Source organism: Gekko japonicus, unplaced genomic scaffold (genome assembly GCF_001447785.1).
Source record: "Gekko japonicus isolate JY-2015 unplaced genomic scaffold, Gekko_japonicus_V1.1 scaffold19, whole genome shotgun sequence".
Lineage (NCBI taxonomy): Eukaryota > Metazoa > Chordata > Lepidosauria > Squamata > Gekkonidae > Gekko > Gekko japonicus.
The window spans coordinates 1,980,199-2,000,018 of NW_015164664.1; the positions used below are offsets into that span (position 1 = coordinate 1,980,199).

Sequence of the window (19,820 nt, forward strand, 5' to 3'; positions counted from 1 at the left end):
TTTAAGTTTCTGATCAATTCTCAAGGGCAGCCCTATGTAGAATGCATTGCAGCAATCTAAGGCAGATGTAATCAGGGGATGCACCACAGGGGCGAGATCTTTTCTGTCCAGGGAAAGCCGCAGCTGACTAACAAGTCAAAGCTGATAAAAGACACTCCTGGCCACAGCTGCCACCTGCTTATCTAACAGTAGGCCTGGGTCCAGACTACGAACCTGTTCCTTCAAGGGGACTGCAACCCCATCCAGAACAGGTGACACCTTAAATCCTGGGACAAACCTTCCACTTACCCGTAGCACTTCCATATGGCTGGGATTAAGCATCATCTTATTAGCCCATGTCCACCCCAAAACTACCTCCAGGCACCAGTTCTGTCTCATCCTTGCAGCCTGGGAATGGCTGTAATGTTAAAGAGCATAGGGAATGATGGAGCCTTGTGGGACCCCAGAGTCCAAGGGACTGAGTGGCACTTCCCCAGGACCACCTTCTGAAACCTGCCCTCCACGTAGGACGGGAATCACTGCAAAATGGTGACTCCCAATCACAGCCTGGAAAGGCAGTCCAGACGAACGCCATTGTGAGGTCCAGGAGAATCAACAAAGTTACACTCGCTCTGTCCATCTCCCAGCACAGGGCCACTGGGGCAGTTTCAGTCCCATGACCAGGGCTAAAACCAGACTGGAAAGGATCCAAACTTGTTGCAGTAACGGGGGAAAGCAGCGGAGAAGCTCCCCATCCCTGGATTGCAAAATTGCAATAGACCGCTCCCACGCTTGCTTGTAGGAGTGTAGTAGGAGATGCAGCACTTATGCTGAGCCTCTAAACAGCAACACAGGTACAGAGTGTCTGGCAGGAGATATTCTCAGCATCATTGGTGGCAGCAGGTGGTTACCCAAATTGTTTTTGGCAACACTGGGGAGCAGGGGAAGGGGTGTCATTGCCAGGCAGAGACTTGGGGCAGCTGCAGGGTTTTTCTGACCTCCCAGGGGCCAACTGGAAAGAACAGGAGGTGCTTGTGAATCTGTTCCTTCACAAGGGATTACCCAGTCGTGAATGACTGCTAGAGCATAATAATAGCCCAAGCAAGATCTGATGGTGTGTGGATACAACCCAGGACATTCTCATTCTGTTCCCCCTTCTGTTACCTTCTCTGGCTTCCCTTCCTTTGATTCCAGAAACATTGGAATCCAAGTGGGTTAGCTTCCCTATGGATGGGAAGGTGTGGATTTCCGAAATTCCTGCCCGCATCCAGCTCCATTCTCCCCCATTCTCCTGTGCTCTCCACCCCCCCACCCCCCAGCCCTGGCTCATGACAGGATAATTGCTGGCTTTCAGAAAAGTATATAGCAGGTATATCGCTGTAACACTGTAGTGATATGCTTACTCCTGGGTTTGTTTGTTTTTTAGCCAGCAAAAAAACTGTTAGGGGTGGGGGATAGTGGGTGCAAGGTAATGAGGAGGGAAAACCTGAGAATGGTTTAATATGGATGTTCCACAGCTGCTGAGAAAGCAGCAATGAGGCCATAACAGGGAATCGTCTCAGTCTGGACTCAGTCAGAATGTCATCAAGCTTAAAAATGATCCTGGCTAAAGGGAACATGCTGATGGTTTGCTGTACAATTTGTAGGGTTGCCAGCTCCGGCTTAGAAAACTCCTGGAGATTTGGGTGCAGTGCCTGGGGAAGGTGAAGTTGGCAAGGGGGGAGAGCTCAGCAGAGATGGGATGCCATGGAGTCTGCCCTCAGGAGATGCCGTTTCCTCCAGCTGAACTGATCTCTGTAACCTGGAGGTCAGTTGTAACTCCAGGAGAACTCCAGGTCTAGGCCCCACCTGGAGGTTGGTAACCCTGACAATTTGGATATCAAGTGGGGCTAGGAAGGATCAACTTCCTTCTGGCAGATGGAATCATATAACTTCAGGAAGCTCACTGTTCAGCCCCTGACGTCCCCCAAGAGTAGCCCTCCTCGCCTGTCGTCCTAGGCGCCCAAATCACACAGGCAGGATGGCTGGAATGTGTGCGCAAATCAGCCATTCTGAATGGCTAGCAACTGATTCGGGAGCACAACACCGGCACATTAAGAACAGCCTTTCGGTTTTTCACAGGTGCCATCCAGCAACAGCAGTGGGAGAAAGGCTGTTGAGCCCTTTAAGTGGCATGTCAGAAGTGAGAATTCAGCCTTAATAGTCATGCATGTGCGCGGGCACGCATGGCGGTGGATGGTGATAAACCCCACGTCCACTCTTTGCAATTAAACATCCATAAGGCATGAATCAAGCTGTACATTTTATGATGCAGGCATAACCAGCCAAGTGTTAAAGGGGAAAGCTTTGTTATCCCCCAAGCCCTGGAGACAGAGGGAGAGAGAATGTGGATGGAGGGAGATGGGAGGGGGGAGGCAGGGAAGAGGAGTGAAGAGGCAGGGTGGGCGGGAGCCAGAAAGAGCCCCCCTCCCAGTGAGAAAGCAGGGCAGGGAATGGCCTGGTCAGGCTGCTGTCTCTTTAAGAACTCTTGCAGGCTAAATTTATCTCTCTGCTGTCTGTGACGAGGGTTGTAGGAAGCCTTGAGGAGAGCCTCTGCTGCTGCCTGTCATGCTATAAATAGATCCGAAGAGACAGAGGGAATACACACACACACATACACACATATATAGGGTGGAAATACTACACTGCAAAATGAGTGGTGGGTCACCCTTTTTCAGGAAGAAAACTGCTATCTGCATAGGCCTTGCAAGAATCTTGGGGGGGGGGGTGTTACTCTGCCATGTTCCAAATGTGCCCTTTCTATGGCGAATGAAAAATACCTTTCCCTTTCTTCTTTTTCTTCTCCCTGATCCTGTTCCTAGAGACCACAGAAAATGAAGGCATCCTCTCAGGGCATTCCCAGCCCTCTGAGAGAGATGCAGCAGTGGAAGACAGAGGGACCGCAAAGGCCGGTGACTCATCCTGCATGCTGCACACGGCTTGTGCTGTATATATTATCCTGCACCCGTGGGAAACAGCATCCACAACTGCATCCTCCTCTTTCTTTTCCCCTAAAGTGTGAGATGCAAAAATGTATTAAATGACATTTTTTCCAGCTCATTTGCGGGACCCCGTGGGCTAAACCTCCCTGCGGTGACCATCCCAAGATCAGTGCTGAGCAAAGGCTGGCGAGAGGAAAGCCCTGGTATTTGACCCTCTAGCTTTGTGGGCAGGGCTGAACTCCGTGCCACCTGCACTTTGGATACTCCCCAGGCCACATCTGCAGGTGCTCCGTTGAATGCCCTGGATTTCCTTTATGCTTATACCAGAAGATGTAAATCTCTGCCTATATTGTAGCAAATGCCATCTTGCTTATTTACCAAGGATGCCTCTGTGTAGGGCAAAGATACCACGGAATCTTCAAGAGTAAGATCGTGATTGTGGCTAGGACTTCTGTACGTAGTAGCCTTCTTCATGATTTTGGTGGAGGTTTATTACAGCCTTTCCAGATGAGGGCATTTTCCTGCAACACATGCAGATCTCTTAGGTTTTTGTTATGGGGATTCTAATGTCTTTGCAAAGCAGTTACAGATATGGTCAGCAGAACCGCTGTTGCGGGGAAAGCTTGTCTCGCTGCAGCTCGGAGCTGCTCAGTTTCTAGTTGCTAGCAAAATTAAAATCTCTCTTCTCTCATGTATCTGTCATTGTTTGAGGAGCTCTGAGGACTGTAGTCTCCTGAGCATCGTAGGGACCTCTTGGCTAACACATCTGTGGCATCACCGAGGACCACCATGCAGTTCTTCTTTGGAACCTCTTTTCTAAAGAGGTAATTATTGGAATGATGCTCTGCTGTACCACCAAGCACGAGCACTTTACAAATTTATATATATAATCAAATGGTGATGGGGCAGGTGAGTGTGTTGGGTTGGGATTCTGAGACATACTGCATGGTTCTTCTGCACTTGCATAGAGTCACAGCACGCGCTCAGTCCTGGGCACATGGAATCACCCTCAAGACATATGGAAGCTATGCTGATTCTGGGGGAAGTCACTGCTGGGGATGGCAGATTTCCTTCCACTTCCTTCCTAACACGGGGAAAGAAGCTACACGGATTCAGCCTCAAACCACCAAATGTTTCAGAATTCATTGGACATGCTGCTCTGGAGAGCTTTTGTGGGGGAGACTGTAGAAGCATTTACACTAGTGCTTCCTTCCAAAAACCACTTCCCTCTCCCTGCCTCTCAAAAATGTGCTAGGAGTTATTTATCTTTGCAACACTATTTCTGCAGTTACTGGCACTGCCAGCAGAGCTGTCCTTAAAAAAAAGACTTTAAGTGTTCTGAATCAAACCAGAGCTCAAGACAAAAATATGCCCTGGCTTCAGATTAAAGGGGGGGATGCCACTTATATGGGATTGCAGTGCTATGGAACTTGCATAGGCAGAAGGGAGAGGCATACTAGCAAAGGTAACGGGTACATATCACATAGTGGAAAAGTATGAGATTAGATAGACACACTGAAATTGAACTTGGGCATGTCCAATGGCACAGATAAGAAACAAAATAACAACCTGGAAATACTAAAACTCTAGCAAACTCATACGCTTCTGTAATGATTTCCATGTTTTGGTGTGGGTGTTCCTTTAAATGTTTAGTTTGAATGCAGTAATATGAGAAGAGCAGGGCTGGCCCTATCACTAGGCCTGCTAGAATCTCGCCTAGGGCGGAGATACTAGCAGGGTGCCAATTCCCCTGCCACCCCCCCCAACCAAAGTTGCCCGCTGCTCCTTTTGGTGCGGCGGTGGCATGGCAGCAGCACACATGCCGCTCTGTGCTGGCCGCCGTGTGCCCTTGCCAGCTCCTGGGGAGTGCTCAGTGGACTGCCCAGAAGGGGGTGTCGAGCCTCCGGAGTCCGCCCCCTTTCCATGTGCAAAAGCGCCCCTGGGCTTCTGCAGCAGGGACGGGGGGGCAGGCTGCCAACCAAAGATTTTAGGGTAATTCATCTCCTCCCCCCCGCGTACCTTCTTTCCTCTTCCCAACGGCGTGTGCGTGCATCTTGTTTCCCACCACCGCTTTTCAAACCCTCCCACTTACTCTACGGCCTCTCCTTAACCAAGTTTCAAAATGGGGATTTCAAACAAAAAACAGCCTGAGGATTTCTCCTCTTTGCAGGGAAATTTTGGAGGGAGGGGGGACAAGAGGTGCAAAGTGACACTCAGCTTGGAGATGCAGAAACACAAAGTCGTCAATAAATCATAATGCAACTGCAAGAGAGGAAGCGAAGAAACCCGATAGCAGCGGCGAACTGGAGGGAAAGGATGCTGGGCGAGCATTTGCAAGAGGAAAGAACCACAGAAAGCGAGGCAATCAGGAGCGCAGCAGAGAATGAGGATTTGCAGAGGGCGCCGATAGGGTTCCAGCATGATCTGGGAAGGAGGGCAGCCGCCTGCAATTCCCCCCACCACCCCGCCCCCAAAGATTTTGTGGCCTCTCCTTTCTCCCGCCCCTCCAGCTTTGCCATCGCCCCCTTGGCGTGAGGCGGACTTGGCCGAAAGAACCCAACGTTGGAGGTACTGGGGTGGCCCGTGAAGGATGGACTCGCAGCCTGTGGCGCTACAACTCCCGGATGAGGCATGGCCACCTGCTGCCAGAAGGTGAGCGCCCCGGGTGGGAGAGAAGAAGGCAGGAAGGTGGTGCTTGGAGGGGGCACCGCCTTTGCTGGGCTGGCGCTTCCAACTTCCTTTGGCTGCCTCGTAGCTGCCTGGACCTTCAGGGCTGGCTCTCGATCCAGGTAGGGGGTGGGCCGAGGGGCCTCCGGCCTCCTCTTTAGCAAAAAAACTGCCTGCTGCAGCAGGCAGGCGGGCTGGCAGGAGGCGGCGGTGGGGAATGGAGCCCTCTCTCGGCTGGCCCTGCTGCTGGGACCCAGCTGGGAGGTCTCCAGGCCCCACTGGGAGGTTGGCATCTGAGAGGGGGTGCCATGAGGCAGCCTGGCCTAGGGCGCAGAAACCCCTCAGGCCGGCCCTTAAGAAGAGTGATAGAGGGTGACAAGTGTGATTTGATTGGCTGCTGACAGTGGGAGATGTTCTAAGAGGATTCTGTTTGTGTGTTTATGAAGTGATTCTGTGATATGAGAAAGACAAGTATGGAAGAGTTTTGAAGAGAATCTGTGTGACTCTGAGGGTGCGTTCAGACGGGGCGTTTCAGCCGGCATAAATTGTACCGGTTGGAACCGGTTGGCTTTTTTTTTTTAAACTCAATTTGAGCATGCGCATAGGCAGCCATCCACAGAATGGCGATCTTTGTGCATGCTCAAAACACCCCGTATTACATTTAAAGTTTAAAGGTAATGACTTACCTTTAAAGTTTAAAGCCCAAACTGGCCTCCCTGAAGTCCCGGACTCCTCCGGAAAGTTATACTAAGGGCCTTTTCTTTCTTTTTTTAAACAAACGCCAGGGCGAAGCTTCGCCCAAGCGCATATCGGCAACCTTTTAAAAAATGGCGAGCAAAAATCGGAAGCCTCAGGCTTCCGAACGGAAGTTGTTTCTCAACGGTGGGGAGCGATCAGACGGCGGGTACAGCGATTACAACCGTTGTACTCAGGATACCACCACTTGAGTACCTAGTGGCAGAGTACAACGGTTTAAAGGGCTTTGCAACGGTTAGGGACGGAAGGCAGATGTTCTATGTGTGAATGCTGGTAAGTTCACTGATTGCAACCGGCACCTATTCCGTTGCAAATGCCCCGTCTGAATGCACCCTGACAGTTATGAAGGATTCTGTGTGTGAGGCTTGAAGAGAGAACATAGTCTGTGTGACTATGGAATGCTGAGTAATTCTGTGTGAATAAAAGACCGATTTCACACAAGAGCTGCGCCACGGTCGCGCCTCCCTTTGCCCTGCTTCTATTGGTCAATTTCCCACTCGAAGCCACACGGCCGCATTTTGACCCACGGCTTCACACGGTTTTCCACACGGTTTCTTGATCCTCAAAAAACAGGATCACAAAACCGCGGGGAAAATCGGGCGAAGCTGCGGGTCAAAATGCGGCCGTGCAGCTTCGAGTGGGAAATTGACCAATAGAAGCGGGGCAAAGACAGGCGCGACGGTGGCGCAGCTCTTGTGTGAAATCGGTCCAACAGTTTAGTCTGTGTGACTAAGAGAGTTGATTCTATTCAGTGTGAATAAAACAAAGAGACTAGCCTGTGTAGCTATATATATGAGTGTATAAGCCTGTCAGAGTGGAGTTTGGAGTTTGAGAGACTGTTTGTAGCACCCAGCTTTGCCAGTTATATTTACAAGTTCCTTTTGTCAGCGACTGTTCAAAATAACCAGAAACCTATTTTGTTCTTTATTAAATAAATCGATTGTTGTTTAAACTTATCCCAGAAATCGGTGCAGTACTTTCTCAGGGTCACATAGTCCTCCGAAGTGGCCAGACCCTAGGTCATACTACCAAAAGAGAGAGAACTGAAATTTAAATTCCTGGTGGCAGCAGAAAACTACCAAGTTTATATACACAGAGAGTGTTTAAAGGTAAACCCATTTCCCCTATAAGCAAGGACGCCACAGCTTCTTATGTGAGTTATTATTTATATATTTCATTTATATCCTGCTCTTCCTCCAGGACACAGCAGTTTGCAAGCCATCCAGTCTGAAACTCGCTTAGCTCTAGCAATGCAGCAGCACCAGGTGCCCACAGACTGTTCTTTCCTCCACCCCCCCTTTTTACTGTGAGTTCTATTGTGCTATCTTTCCCAACAACAAAGATAATCAAAAGCATATACATGCTGTGGTATAAGCCAGATGTGACAAAGTATCTGAACATCTGGGTACTACAATACTGTGGATTTCAAAAGGGGCAGTATGCTGCCTCACACAGATGTTAGACTTTCCACTCTAATGACCTTTGGACATATAAATTAGATGAACTAAACAGTCATAATGTGGAATACATAGAAGAGCAAAGATTACGAATTAGCATGAGCATGCTCCATAACAGCATAATTTTTACTAGAGTGCATTTTTAAACAGAGAAGCAAATCCATATCCTATACAATTAACTGAGCATCACACAACCCTACAGGGACAAACAGGATGTCCTATGTTCTAATCTGGGATCAGGACATGAAACAATTTACCAAATACACAGGACCCTGACAAGACGAGAAGAAACCTGCAGTATAGGCTTGGCCTAATTCAGAAGTCCCTGTCATTGCAACGGTCCTGTAAAATCCAGGTAATTGTATGCTCAGCATGCAGACCATGCAAAATTTGTTGTGAAATCCATTAATCAATATCACAGTCCCTCTGCACACATACCACCGGACTAGCTGGCAGAAGATTCAGCAACCTTTTATAATTAAAGAGCCAAACTCCATCACAATTCAGAGCAAGAGATCAATAGAGAGCTAGTATAGGAGAGCCTGTTTGCATAACTGAAAACATGCCACTTTACATTACTTATAATCAACATGTGGATTAATGGTCCATAAAGTTTCTGCAGCCCAAACACTGGTTGCTGTGAATTCTTTATTAGGAAGGGGGCACATGTGAGGTCTCCCAATAAGTAATAAATACACATAGGAGGACCTTGTACAAATGTTTTCATGCACTGGAATTAATCTGCACTTAATTCACAGTTGGATTCCTGGCAACGGTTCACCTCTACCATTTCCCTTTCTGTAAAGCATCTCCAAGAAGCCCTTTAGTGCCTGCCCTTTCCTTCACAAATGAATGTATGAGGCATCCCACCTACCTCTCTAATATACCTTAACTTAAAAATATATACAAATATATATATTTGTAAAGAGCCATATTTAGTTCCATACTGAGCCACATATGGCTCTGGAGTCATAGGTTACAGACCCTGAGTTAGAAGCTTTATCATTGTTACCACTACCATGAAATGGCACTGAACTTTGAGTTTTGATGCAATCTTATAACACCTCTAGGAATCTGGGCAGAAGAATCTCAAACCCAGATCAAATGTATTTCAGTGGTCTGCTGGTAAAACTGAGTTGATAGCAAATAAAACAGATGCAGCCACATCTGGCACATAACATGACATCAAATCACATATACATAACGTGACAAACTCTCAAGCTGCTCTCTCCCCTCCCCAAGTAAGGTCTGGACGATAAAAGTGTGCCATTCTGTGGGGACTCACCTCAAGCCATACAGGACTGTTCCATCTGGGTGCAGCCGGATCATCCGGTTCTTCACTGTCACCCCATGCAGGAAAGACTTCTTGTCATTCAGGAAGTAAGTGTCAGGGAGCCAGAGCTGATCGGCCACCCGGTTGTCCAGAGTGAGGTTCAGAGGCAGATCACTGTATGCTAATCGCTTGTCTCGCCAGCTTTGCTGGAAATACATGGTGATCGTGTAGTCCTGGAATCACAAATATTGGAAAGGTTAAATCTCAGAAGAAAGGCCCAGCGGTCTCTCCCCCTGCTCTGGTGCTGAGTGGCAGTAGAGTGGCCAGTCTCTGGGAGGTGGTTGGAGATCTCCTGGAATTACAACTGGCCTCCAGGTAAAAGAGATTGGTTCCCATGGAGAAAATGGCTGCTTTGGAGGGTGGATTCTATGGCATTGTACCCCACTGAGGTCTGTCCCCTCCCCAAACCCTCCCCTCTCCAGTCTCCACCTCCAAAATCTCCAGGAATTTCCCAGCTGGGAGCTGGCAATGCTTGGTGGCAGGGCCCTTAGTGGGAAATTTCTTTCTTTCTTTCTTTCTTTCTTTCTTTCTTTCTTTCTTTCTTTCTTTCTTTCTTTCTTTCTTTCTTTCTTTCTCATCCTGCCTTTGTCTCCAATGAGAGTCCAAAGCAGCTTACATCTTTCTCCTCTCCTCCATTTTATCCTCATAACAACCTGGTGAGGTAGGTCAGACTGAGTGTGGGACTGGCTGAAGGTCACCTAGCAAGCTTCTGTGGCAGGGTGGGGATTTGAACCCAGGTCTCTCCATGTCCTCATCTGACACTCTAGCCACTATGTGAGGCAGGCTGATCTAAGGTGCTGCAACACTGGATCAGCCCATATATGACAAAGCAGTAGCAAGCAGCCCTTTCTGCAGTCTAGCACCAACCAATGCAGCCGAACAGGCCAAAGCAATGGGGGGCAGCTTTTGAGTTGAGCTGCCAGGGTCCCTTGACTGTCAGCTGCTATGGCAGGGCTTTGCAGTCTAGCACCAACCAATGCAGCCAAACAGGCCAAAGCAATGGGGGCAGCTTTTGAGCTGAGCTGCCAGGGCCCCTTGACTGTCAGCTGCTATGGCAGGGCTAAGAGCGGGCTTTAACAGTTGGTAGGGCTGTCCAGGGGAAAGTGTGCAAGGCACACACATACTTCTCCATACTGCAGAGAATGACAAGAGATGCCAAGGAGCAGCACCCTCCTAGGATGGAATGGGCAGCCACTGTTGGTAATGCTGCTGCCAAGCTTTCCGAAGTGGGCTTTGAAGGCTATGCTGCTGGAGAGGAATTCTCAAGCAAGACAAAGTGCTCTGGTTGGCATGATTAATAAATGGCGCCGGGGGTGGGTGGGACATAAGTACCTAACCGGACCCTTGCTGGAGTAGATCAAAGATCAGTCTTGTCCTGCCTCTTGTTTCCCACCGTTGTCAGCCAGTTGCCCCCATAAAATTCTCCAACTGACACTCTAGCCACTATGTGAGGCAGGCTGATCTAAGGTGCTGCAGCACTGGATCAGCCCATATATGACAAAGCAGTAGCAAGCAGCCCTTTCTGCAGTCTAGCACCAACCAATGCAGCCGAACAGGCCAAAGCAATGGGGGGCAGCTTTTGAGTTGAGCTGCCAGGGTCCCTTGACTGTCAGCTGCTATGGCAGGGCTAAGAGCGGGCTTTAACAGTTGGTAGGGCTGTCCAGGGGAAAGTGTGCAAGGCACACACATACTTCTCCATACTGCAGAGAATGACAAGAGATGCCAAGGAGCAGCACCCTCCTAGGATGGAATGGGCAGCCACTGTTGGTAATGCTGCTGCCAAGCTTTCCGAAGTGGGCTTTGAAGGCTATGCTGCTGGAGAGGAATTCTCAAGCAAGACAAAGTGCTCTGGTTGGCATGATTAATAAATGGCGCCGGGGGTGGGTGGGACATAAGTACCTAACCGGACCCTTGCTGGAGTAGATCAAAGATCAGTCTTGTCCTGCCTCTTGTTTCCCACCGTTGTCAGCCAGTTGCCCCCATAAAATTCTCCAAGTGGGGCACGGAGGCCAGAGCTCTCTATGGCTGCTGCATCTCAGTAACTGGTGCCAGTGCCTCAGAACACAGAGAAGCCATTTAGTCCTCCTGGCTAATAAAAGGTGATCCAGTAGTCATTAGCTTTCTGTGGCAACAACGTGTTGCCCTCAAGACTCTTCTATCACTACTCATTTTTCACCCCACTGTCAGAAACAATCTGTGCATTCAAGTTGCACCGTTTGGAATTAGAGGGGGCTGCTGGGTTTTTAAGCCTGTGTGGGAAGTAGGTAATTCTTCTCTGCTTTTGGCCTGGGGCACTTGCAATGAAACTGGTCAGTATTTTAATTATTTATCAGTGCAGGAGATTTATATTTCACCTTTCTGTTTTAAAACACCCAAGGGGGCTCAGCAATAATGCAAAAATACAAGTCAGTACAATCAAATGCAACATCATTAAAAACAAGTAACATTAGAAACCCGAGGCAGCAAAATAGAAGAAGGTATTTTGAAAGGCCTTCCAGAGCAAATAGGTTTTCAAAATTATGCCGAAAGGCCTTTAAAGATGGTGACAGCTGTACCCCGGGGGGAGGGGAGGCAGTTTTATAAATTGCCAGTGGCAGCTGAAAAAATCCCTTCCAAATGAATTTTAACCAGTGCAAGTTCAGCGACTCATAATTAAGGATGCTCAGACACCTGCCTATTCAGCTCATGCTCTGTTCGCCAGAGGCAAACAGGGAGCCGATTATTTTTTGCCAATGGTTCCTCCCTTTGTCAATCAGTTTGTAGCTAGTCAGCAGGACACCTCACTGCATTCCTTCCTAACAGCGCAGTACGGACAGTCTGCTTTTCATGCATGCACATTCTCACACAGAGCCCAACTGAGTTCTGCTTTCCCCCTTCTGCTGTCCCTCTGCTCCACTCGGCTAGCAGTTGTTGAAATGGACAGTTCAATCAGTCACAAACTGCCTAAATGAGTCACAAATAAATACTGTCTTAAAAAAAATTCTTACAATTCAATGTTATACCTAAGATTATTTATATTCTACATGCAATTTCTTCCGATGTACCTTACAGATAGATTCATAAAATTAATACTTTGTTTCAGAAATTTATGTGAGGTTCCCTACCACTTTGAATTTATTTAAAGAGGATGTATTACTGACCTTGTATTGAAATAAACTTTGAATTGAACTAAAGAGGATGCATCTTCCATTCACTAAAGGAGGATTTGGTTTCCCTGATCTTAGCTTGTTAACTTGTACTAATTTGGGGGATCGTTCCTTGTAGTTGGACTATCCATCTTGGGGTCTTTTGGAGGCTTCTTGTCTGGTGCCCCTCTTGAAGTAGAACGCATTAGAGTCTACTTATGCTAGAGCAAATCCCATTCCTCCTGCAATGTCTGCAGCTACAGAACAATGGTGCTTAATGTCACAACAATGTCAAATTGATCCATTTTCACATTCTAAATTAACATTATGGGCCAATCCTGATGTAAAAATTGGGAAGATTTTTTTTTAATGGAAGACTTGGATCTATAGGGAAATTTTTATACTGAACCAATTGATAGATTATGATGATGAGTTTTTGTCATTTTTCTCAACTGAGGTCTAGATATGATTAGTCAGCCTCTGTTGAATGGCAATATACACAACTGCAACATCTGTTGGTACCTAAAGAGGGCCCTGCAGCATTAAGTGTCTCAGAGTCCCCTGTGCTTTGGGAAACTCTAACTGAATAAAAGAAGAAGAGGATGGCAAAGGATGAGTCCCCTTTCCTCCTGGAAACTCTAAATAAATTGGGGTTGCCAGCTCTAGGTTGGGAAATACCTGGAGATTTTGGGGGTGGAGCCTGGGGAGGGTGGGATTTGGGGAGGGACCCCAGACAGGTATAATGTCATAGAGTCCACCCTCCAAAGCAGCCATTTTCTCCAGGGGAATTGATCTTGGTCATTTGGAGTTTAATTGTAATAGTGGGAGATTTCCAAGTGCTACCTGGAGGCTGGCAGCCCTAAATCGATGCCAAAAATGAAACCTACAATATTTGCCTATAAATATTTGATGTTAATGACTAAGATATGCAAAGTCTCAGGAATGAATGGAATACGGAGCTAAATTGCCCTATTTTGGATATACTGGACTCCACAGTGACTCTTTAGCAAAGCATCTAACTGTTGGCATTATAACTCAACTCACGTCCTTTAAACATATGCTTTGGGTGTGTCCAGATGACTGTCCCGTCCCCGGAGTCCGGGGCCCGGAACCCCTGGCGTGGCGGCAGACTCGGGAGGCCCCAACGCACTCCCCTCCACGAGCCGGCTTACCTGGGGAACTCATACCAATTTTGTATCAGGATGCTCGTTGATTTTTGAGGATGAGAATGAGAAGGGAGCACTCACTGGACGACGGGAAAGGAGCCGAGCCCCGGTTGCGCCAGGGCAAAGCCCTGAGGCCTGAGGAGCGGCTGCGGGGAGGAGAGGCAAGACGGAGCCGGGGGTGGGCCGGGAAGCGGCAGGGCACAGGGCACGTCCTTTAAACATATGCTTTGGGTGTGTCCAGTAATTTGGTTTTTCTGGGAAGACATTACATACCAATTTTCTATCAGGATGCTCTTTGATTTTTGAGGATGTTTATGTACTTTTGAACTATCTGCCCATCTCTTGGAGGCTAAGTGATGGTCAACAAAAATGGATCCCCTATGACTACAGCTAAAAGACTCATATTACAACACTGGAAAGGTAAATGCTCACCTCTGGTAAAGCAATGGACTGAGGACCTTAGAACTCTATTTGAATGCATGGCATATAGACGACAATTGCATATGGGCTTATTTGTAGATATCTGGAAAGCTTTGAATAGAAACTTATGTGTAGATCTGCCAACACGTTATATTTTTGTCTCTACTTTATGCATACTTTTTCTTTTCTTAAAATTCCATTTGGTAGCTGGATTTTGAGGGGGGCCCCCTTTTGTTTTTTGTATTAATAAAAAGTGGGAGGAAAAAAATTCAATGTTCATCTAAGTAGTCAGTGACCTTAACAATGCATGCTTGGCTGCTGCAGCAGGGGCACTTCCTCTGGAGGCCTTTCCCTCGTACTGCATGCAAGTCCACCCAGTAAAGACAGACAGCTGATATGTCATCCTGTACTGCAATGACGGTATCTGCTGCTTTTTGATAACAAACAGCTTTTATTTCATAAGGCTTTGTCTTAAAAACTTTGCACTCATATTGCATACAAGAACTCGCCTAACTCTTTTGCTTACATACTTTTCATTACAAAAACCTGGTTTAAGAACTTTAGTAAAAGCTGCTTCTTTCCCCACTAGGACGAAAGAGGCTGGCAGCACTTGTACACAGAGCTAGTGCTGGCTAGCAGATTAACATGCCTGTATTTACCTATAATGTGCATATCCATTGTTCTTGAGGAATGTGTGCATGGACTGAATACTTATGCCCAGTTACAGAATCTGGGAGTTTAAAGGTAGAAAAAACCTATAGTAATGCTTCCCCTACGAAGGTTAAAAAAAAAGAGGCCTGGAATCTCCTGGAATTACAACTGGTCTCTGGACTAAAGTTCCTCTGGAGAAAGGAATTTCCCAATCCCGAGCTGGCAACCCTACCTCTCCCCCAGCTCCCACCAAGGAAGTGGGCTGTTTCCTTTTCTCATCCTCGTCAGGGGTTCTGTGGTAACACAGGAGAAAGTGTGCATTTGATGTAGAATGTGGAAAAGAAGCAACAACATGTGACAAGATGGTGCAGGCCACTCTGATAGCAACCGCTCACCGGAGGAGAACAAAGTTACCCTGAAACGGGTTCAGTGCATCCATCATCAAGGAGCCACAGAACTGTCCGATATGCTTAGAGGGGAATCAAAATTGGGGCATGCTTCTCAGAAGCGGGAACACTGGATCTAAGGCGAGTCTCAGCCATTCATTAAGTGAGGCTGTCTCTGACTGGCCTCCACTGCAGATTCCACCGTTCTCTCGGTACAGCAAAACAGACCGTGAACAGGGACCTGATTTGGGCTTTGGAGCGTCCCCCAGCTCTGCAATCTAATCATGCTGGGGCTGTCTTGGCTGTAAAGATTCCCGTCAAACCCCTCAGGTGAGTAGTGTCTGGGGTCGAGACATGCCAGGAGGCAAGACACATGATTAATTGTGCATCTGTGGCTGGTCTGCATTGCTCCAGAATGCTGATATGGAATTGAAAGTTTGAACGCCTCTCCGTGCCCAGAGAAAGAAAGAAATCACTCTCCATTCAAGACCAGTAAGCTGGCGTAAAGCTAGACTACAGCCTTCTCCATGACATCCTAATTTGGTATGCACGAGGAAAGATTTGTTTTAGGGGGAGCGCTGAAATAGACAACACTCCCCTCCTTGCTGTGTGAAATGCTTCTGCTCAGTAACACGTCATGCATCAGTGCAGGTCTGCTGTCTGTGATTCTGCTCGGAGGCTGGAATAAAGTTTTGAAGAGGGTTCTCCTGGTACCTGGGCTCAGGGTCTCATTTTCCAATTCCTCCTTCCAAGGCTCCCTGCCAGACTGCTGCTGCCCTACTCTCAAGGGGCATGGAAACATTTGGGTGCCAGGGGACTTGTTTTCTTGGAGTTCTCCATCCATCGATTTGCTGTCGCAGAAGGTTTATTTTAATTCACAGGTTTTAATTGCTGTACATGAGCCTTCAGTCTCGGTTGGATAAATCATCCAATCCCTCATGGGGGACTTTGAATGTGAAAACTGCCACCTTGTTTGGGCTTCCTGCCATCTAATAGCCACGGATAAACGGGCATGAGGAATGTTGATTAAGTATATGATGCGGTACTTTATCCGTTTAATTAATATTTTCATCATATTGGGTTATTGCAGGTTTTGCAGAACTCCACCCTTGCCAACAGCTGCATCACCTGCAGCAGGAACGAGGAGATCGCATTTTGGGCTCAGCAGACACCAGACATCGGCAAGCATTCTTCAACATGAGCTCATGAAAGCAGTGCGTGTTAGGTGCTGCACAGGGGAGGGACTCTGCTGCATGTGAGAACTCAGAAGAAATCCAGATGCCCAGCTAGGCTTGGAAAGGGTAGAGAGGATGCAAGGAACCGTTATTTGTGAGAAGGTTAATGGAAGCCAAAATAGGAGCTCCCAGGCTTGGGGAAAGTCTTGTTCCATCAAACCTTCCTTATCTCAGGAACCAACAGTGGAGTTAGGAGTCACCACAAACCTTTAAGAATACCTCTAAATTCTCACTGCTCTGGCTCAGTCACTTTTGTACAAAGGTTCTACTGGCTGGTGCTGTCACAGATCTCCAGTTTTCTCTCCTTTCACACCTGCAGAGGGCTCAGTGACTGGATATGCCTTATGACATTGGGTGAAAGGCAAACTGCCCACAAGAAAGCTACAAAGGGCCTACTTTGTCTGACATGCTTCTCAAACCAAGCTTCTAGCAGAGGGACGGTAGATAGTTGAATAGTAGTTCAGGAACTGTGTTATATGACTGTGTTTCATCTCTGTCCACAGGGTGGAGGCTCCTATAGGCCCATGCTAGAGTCACTGCCATGACTGAGGGAAGCAGCTGACGAGATGTCCCCAAATCCTCTGCTACCACAGAAGGAACTACTGGGCTTGCTTGCCACAGATGCCTCATCAAGTGTTGCAAATAAAAAGGGTGGAACAGCCTCTACTCCAGTGAGAGGAAAGCCCATAAATAAAGTCAAATACACCAAACAGGGACAACCAACATTCCTTTAACTAAAATCACCGCAGTAACGGAGCATTCTTCTTCCCCCTCTTTTCTCAGAGTGCCATTTGGTAATTTCTTAAAGAGGCATTAGTATGTAAACAAACACAAAACATATAGCAATTATTATTGCCTTTCACACAGATCTATGATGACTGGCTCCTTCCAGTCCGGCTTTCACCCGGGTCACGGGACGGAGACTGTCCTGGTTGCCCTGACAGACGATGTCCGTAGGCATCTGGATCGAGGTGATGTGGCGGCATTGCTGCTGTTAGATCTGTCGGCCGCATTTGATACGGTTGACCATCAGCTGCTGACCCACTGCCTTGCTGACGTGGGGATTCAGGGGCTTGCCCTTCAATGGTTTGTCTCTTTTCTCCAAGGTCGGGGGCAGAGGGTGGCGATTGGGGATCAGCGCTCCCAGAGGCATACTCTTGAGTGTGGGGTGCCTCAGGGGGCAGTGCTGTCCCCAATACTATTTAACATCTATATGCGCCCCCTCGCCCAGATTGCTCGGAGTTATGGGCTGGGGTGTCATCAATACGCAGATGACACCCATCTCTATCAAATGTTGGGCGGCCGGTCAGACTCCGACCCGGATGACCTTCATCGGGCATTGCAAGCTGTGGCTGGTTGGCTCAGGCTGAGTCGACTGAAGCTAAACCCGGCGAAGACGGAGGTCCTGGGCTTAGGTCGGGTCGGGTCAGGGTTGGGGCTCCCTCTCCCAGCCTTCGACGGGGCACCTTTGGTGCCGGCGCCGAGAGTTAGGAGTTTGGGGGTGCTCCTGGACTCCTCTTTAATGATGGAGGCCCATGTAGTAGCCACTGTCAAGTCAGCCTTCTACCATCTGCGGCTGGCATAGCAGTTGGCTCCCTACCTTGACCGCGATGACTTGGCCACAGTGATCCACGCGATGGTCACCTCGAGGTTAGACTACTGCAACGCTCTCTACATGGGGCTGCCTTTGTCGCAGATCTGGAAGCTGCAGCTGGTGCAGAATGCAGCAGCCAGGCTGTTGATGGGTCTCTCTAGACGGGATCACGTCCAGCCTGTCTTGAAGGAGCTGCACTGGCTACCAATAGCGTACCGGGTCCGCTTCAAAGTGCTGGTTCTTACCTATAAAGCCCTACATGGCCAGGGTCCAGCTTACCTAAGGGACCGCCTTTCCCCATATGTTCCCCCAAGGGCACTACGGTCTGGGGCAAAACATCTTTTGGTCGTCCCAGCCCCTAGAGAAGTTAAATATGCTGCGACTAGGGCCAGGGCTTTTTCAGTGGCGGCTCCTATCTGGTGGAACGAACTCCCGGAGGAGCTCAGGGCCCTGTGGGACCTTATGCAGTTTCGCAGGGCCTGCAAGACGGAGCTCTTCTGCCAGGCTTTTGAGTAGGAGCCACCACCGTCACTGTACCACCACCACGTTGCCATTTTAGCAATGTGAAAAGGCCTTGGGAATGGAGAATGGACAGAGTGAAGACTGATCAAGAAGAGACAGTAGAACCTCTGAAACATTGCATTGGAGTCCCCGTCTCGGATGATATATTGTTGTGAGCACCGATTTTAAATGTAAAATGTAATTTGATTGTTTTACTTGGTTTTAGTGTTATGTATGGCAATTGCCTCTTGTTAGCCGCCCTGAGCCCATGTGGAAGGGCGGGATATAAGCCTAATAAATAAATAAATTGGCCTTAGGGTTGCCAGCTCCCATCGCAGCGCTGGTGGGGGGTTGAGGTGCATTCTGGGAGTGAGCAGGGACACTGTACAACATGCTGACATCACCCAGGAGTGATGTAGGTGTGTCGGTGATTTCAGGGGGTGACACTGGTTTTTGGGCAAAACACTATGGTAAGATCACCCTCAAACCATAGAGTTTTGCCCAAAACCCAAAGTGTCACCCCCCCCCAGCATCACTGACACTTTGGGTTTTGGGCAAAACTCTATGGTGATGACACTTCTGGGTGACATCAGCATGTCATGCATGATGTCACTTTTTTTGGGGGGGGGATTTCCTCCTGCCAGCCAGCTGGCCGCCGGCAGACAGGAGCCTGCAAAAGCAAGGGATCCCTGCCCCCACCTGGGGAATGTTTGTTGGCCTGTTTGTTGGCAAGCTGGAAAGGCCGGTTTAAGGCTGGGGTGCCAATTCTGGGTTAGGAAATTTCTGGATATTTGTGAGTGGAGTCTGGAGGGTTGGGAAATACCTAGGGAGGGCAGAGTTTGGGGAGCGGAAGGGCTTCAATGGAGTATAATGTCCACCGTCCAAAACAGCCATTTTCTCCAGGTAAACGGATTGCTGCCACCTGGAGATCAGTTGTGATCCCAGGAAATCTCCAGTCACCACCTGGAGGTTGACAACCCTACTGGAGAGGGTGGAGTTTGGGGAGGGGAGGGACCTCACAGGGTATAATACCACTGAGTCCATCCTCCAAAGCATCCACTGTCTCTAGGGAACCTGATCTCTGTAGTCTGTGTCAAGTCCAAGTCACGCTTTAATTTTACAGTGTGAGAGTCACTGCTGTATGGTCCCATCTCCTACCACTTCACTAAAGTAAGACAGGAGATATAATGGGGTGGTTACTTCAGCCCCACCCTCCATGAGTCTGGTGAGCAGAAGCTAAGCACTCCGTTATGCCTGTCTCACACAGATCCTTCTGGGTTTTCAGATTACTGGAACAGCGTGGGACCAGAGCTCAGTCCACACAGAAAGAGAGCCCCCCTAAAACTGTAAATCTAACAGGCCTAAAACTGGCCATTGCCACAACGCGTGCCAATGACTTCCATAAGGTACATTCAGGAGAAGTATAGTGGTGCGTTCGCTTCAAGAGATGATCTGCCGCCTCACAAAATCTCACGATGGAATAAATGTTGTTAGTGTTTAAAGTGCCACCGAATTTGTGTATATTTTGGCTACAGCAGGCTAACATGGCTACCCATCTGGATTTCTTTC

At 48.3% G+C, this 19,820-nt stretch overlaps 1 protein-coding gene across 2 annotated transcripts in view; it reads right to left on the minus strand.

Annotated features, from left to right (window-relative positions):
* Positions 1-19,820, minus strand: part of LOC107108547 (gamma-aminobutyric acid receptor subunit beta-4) — a 91,639-nt gene that overhangs the window by 20,182 nt on the left and 51,637 nt on the right. For both annotated transcript variants that reach the window (XM_015408992.1, XM_015408991.1), the window contains exon 4: positions 9,126-9,346. In XM_015408992.1, coding sequence (XP_015264478.1) covers positions 9,126-9,346 — 221 coding nt within the window. The remainder of the gene's footprint in view (positions 1-9,125; positions 9,347-19,820) is intronic.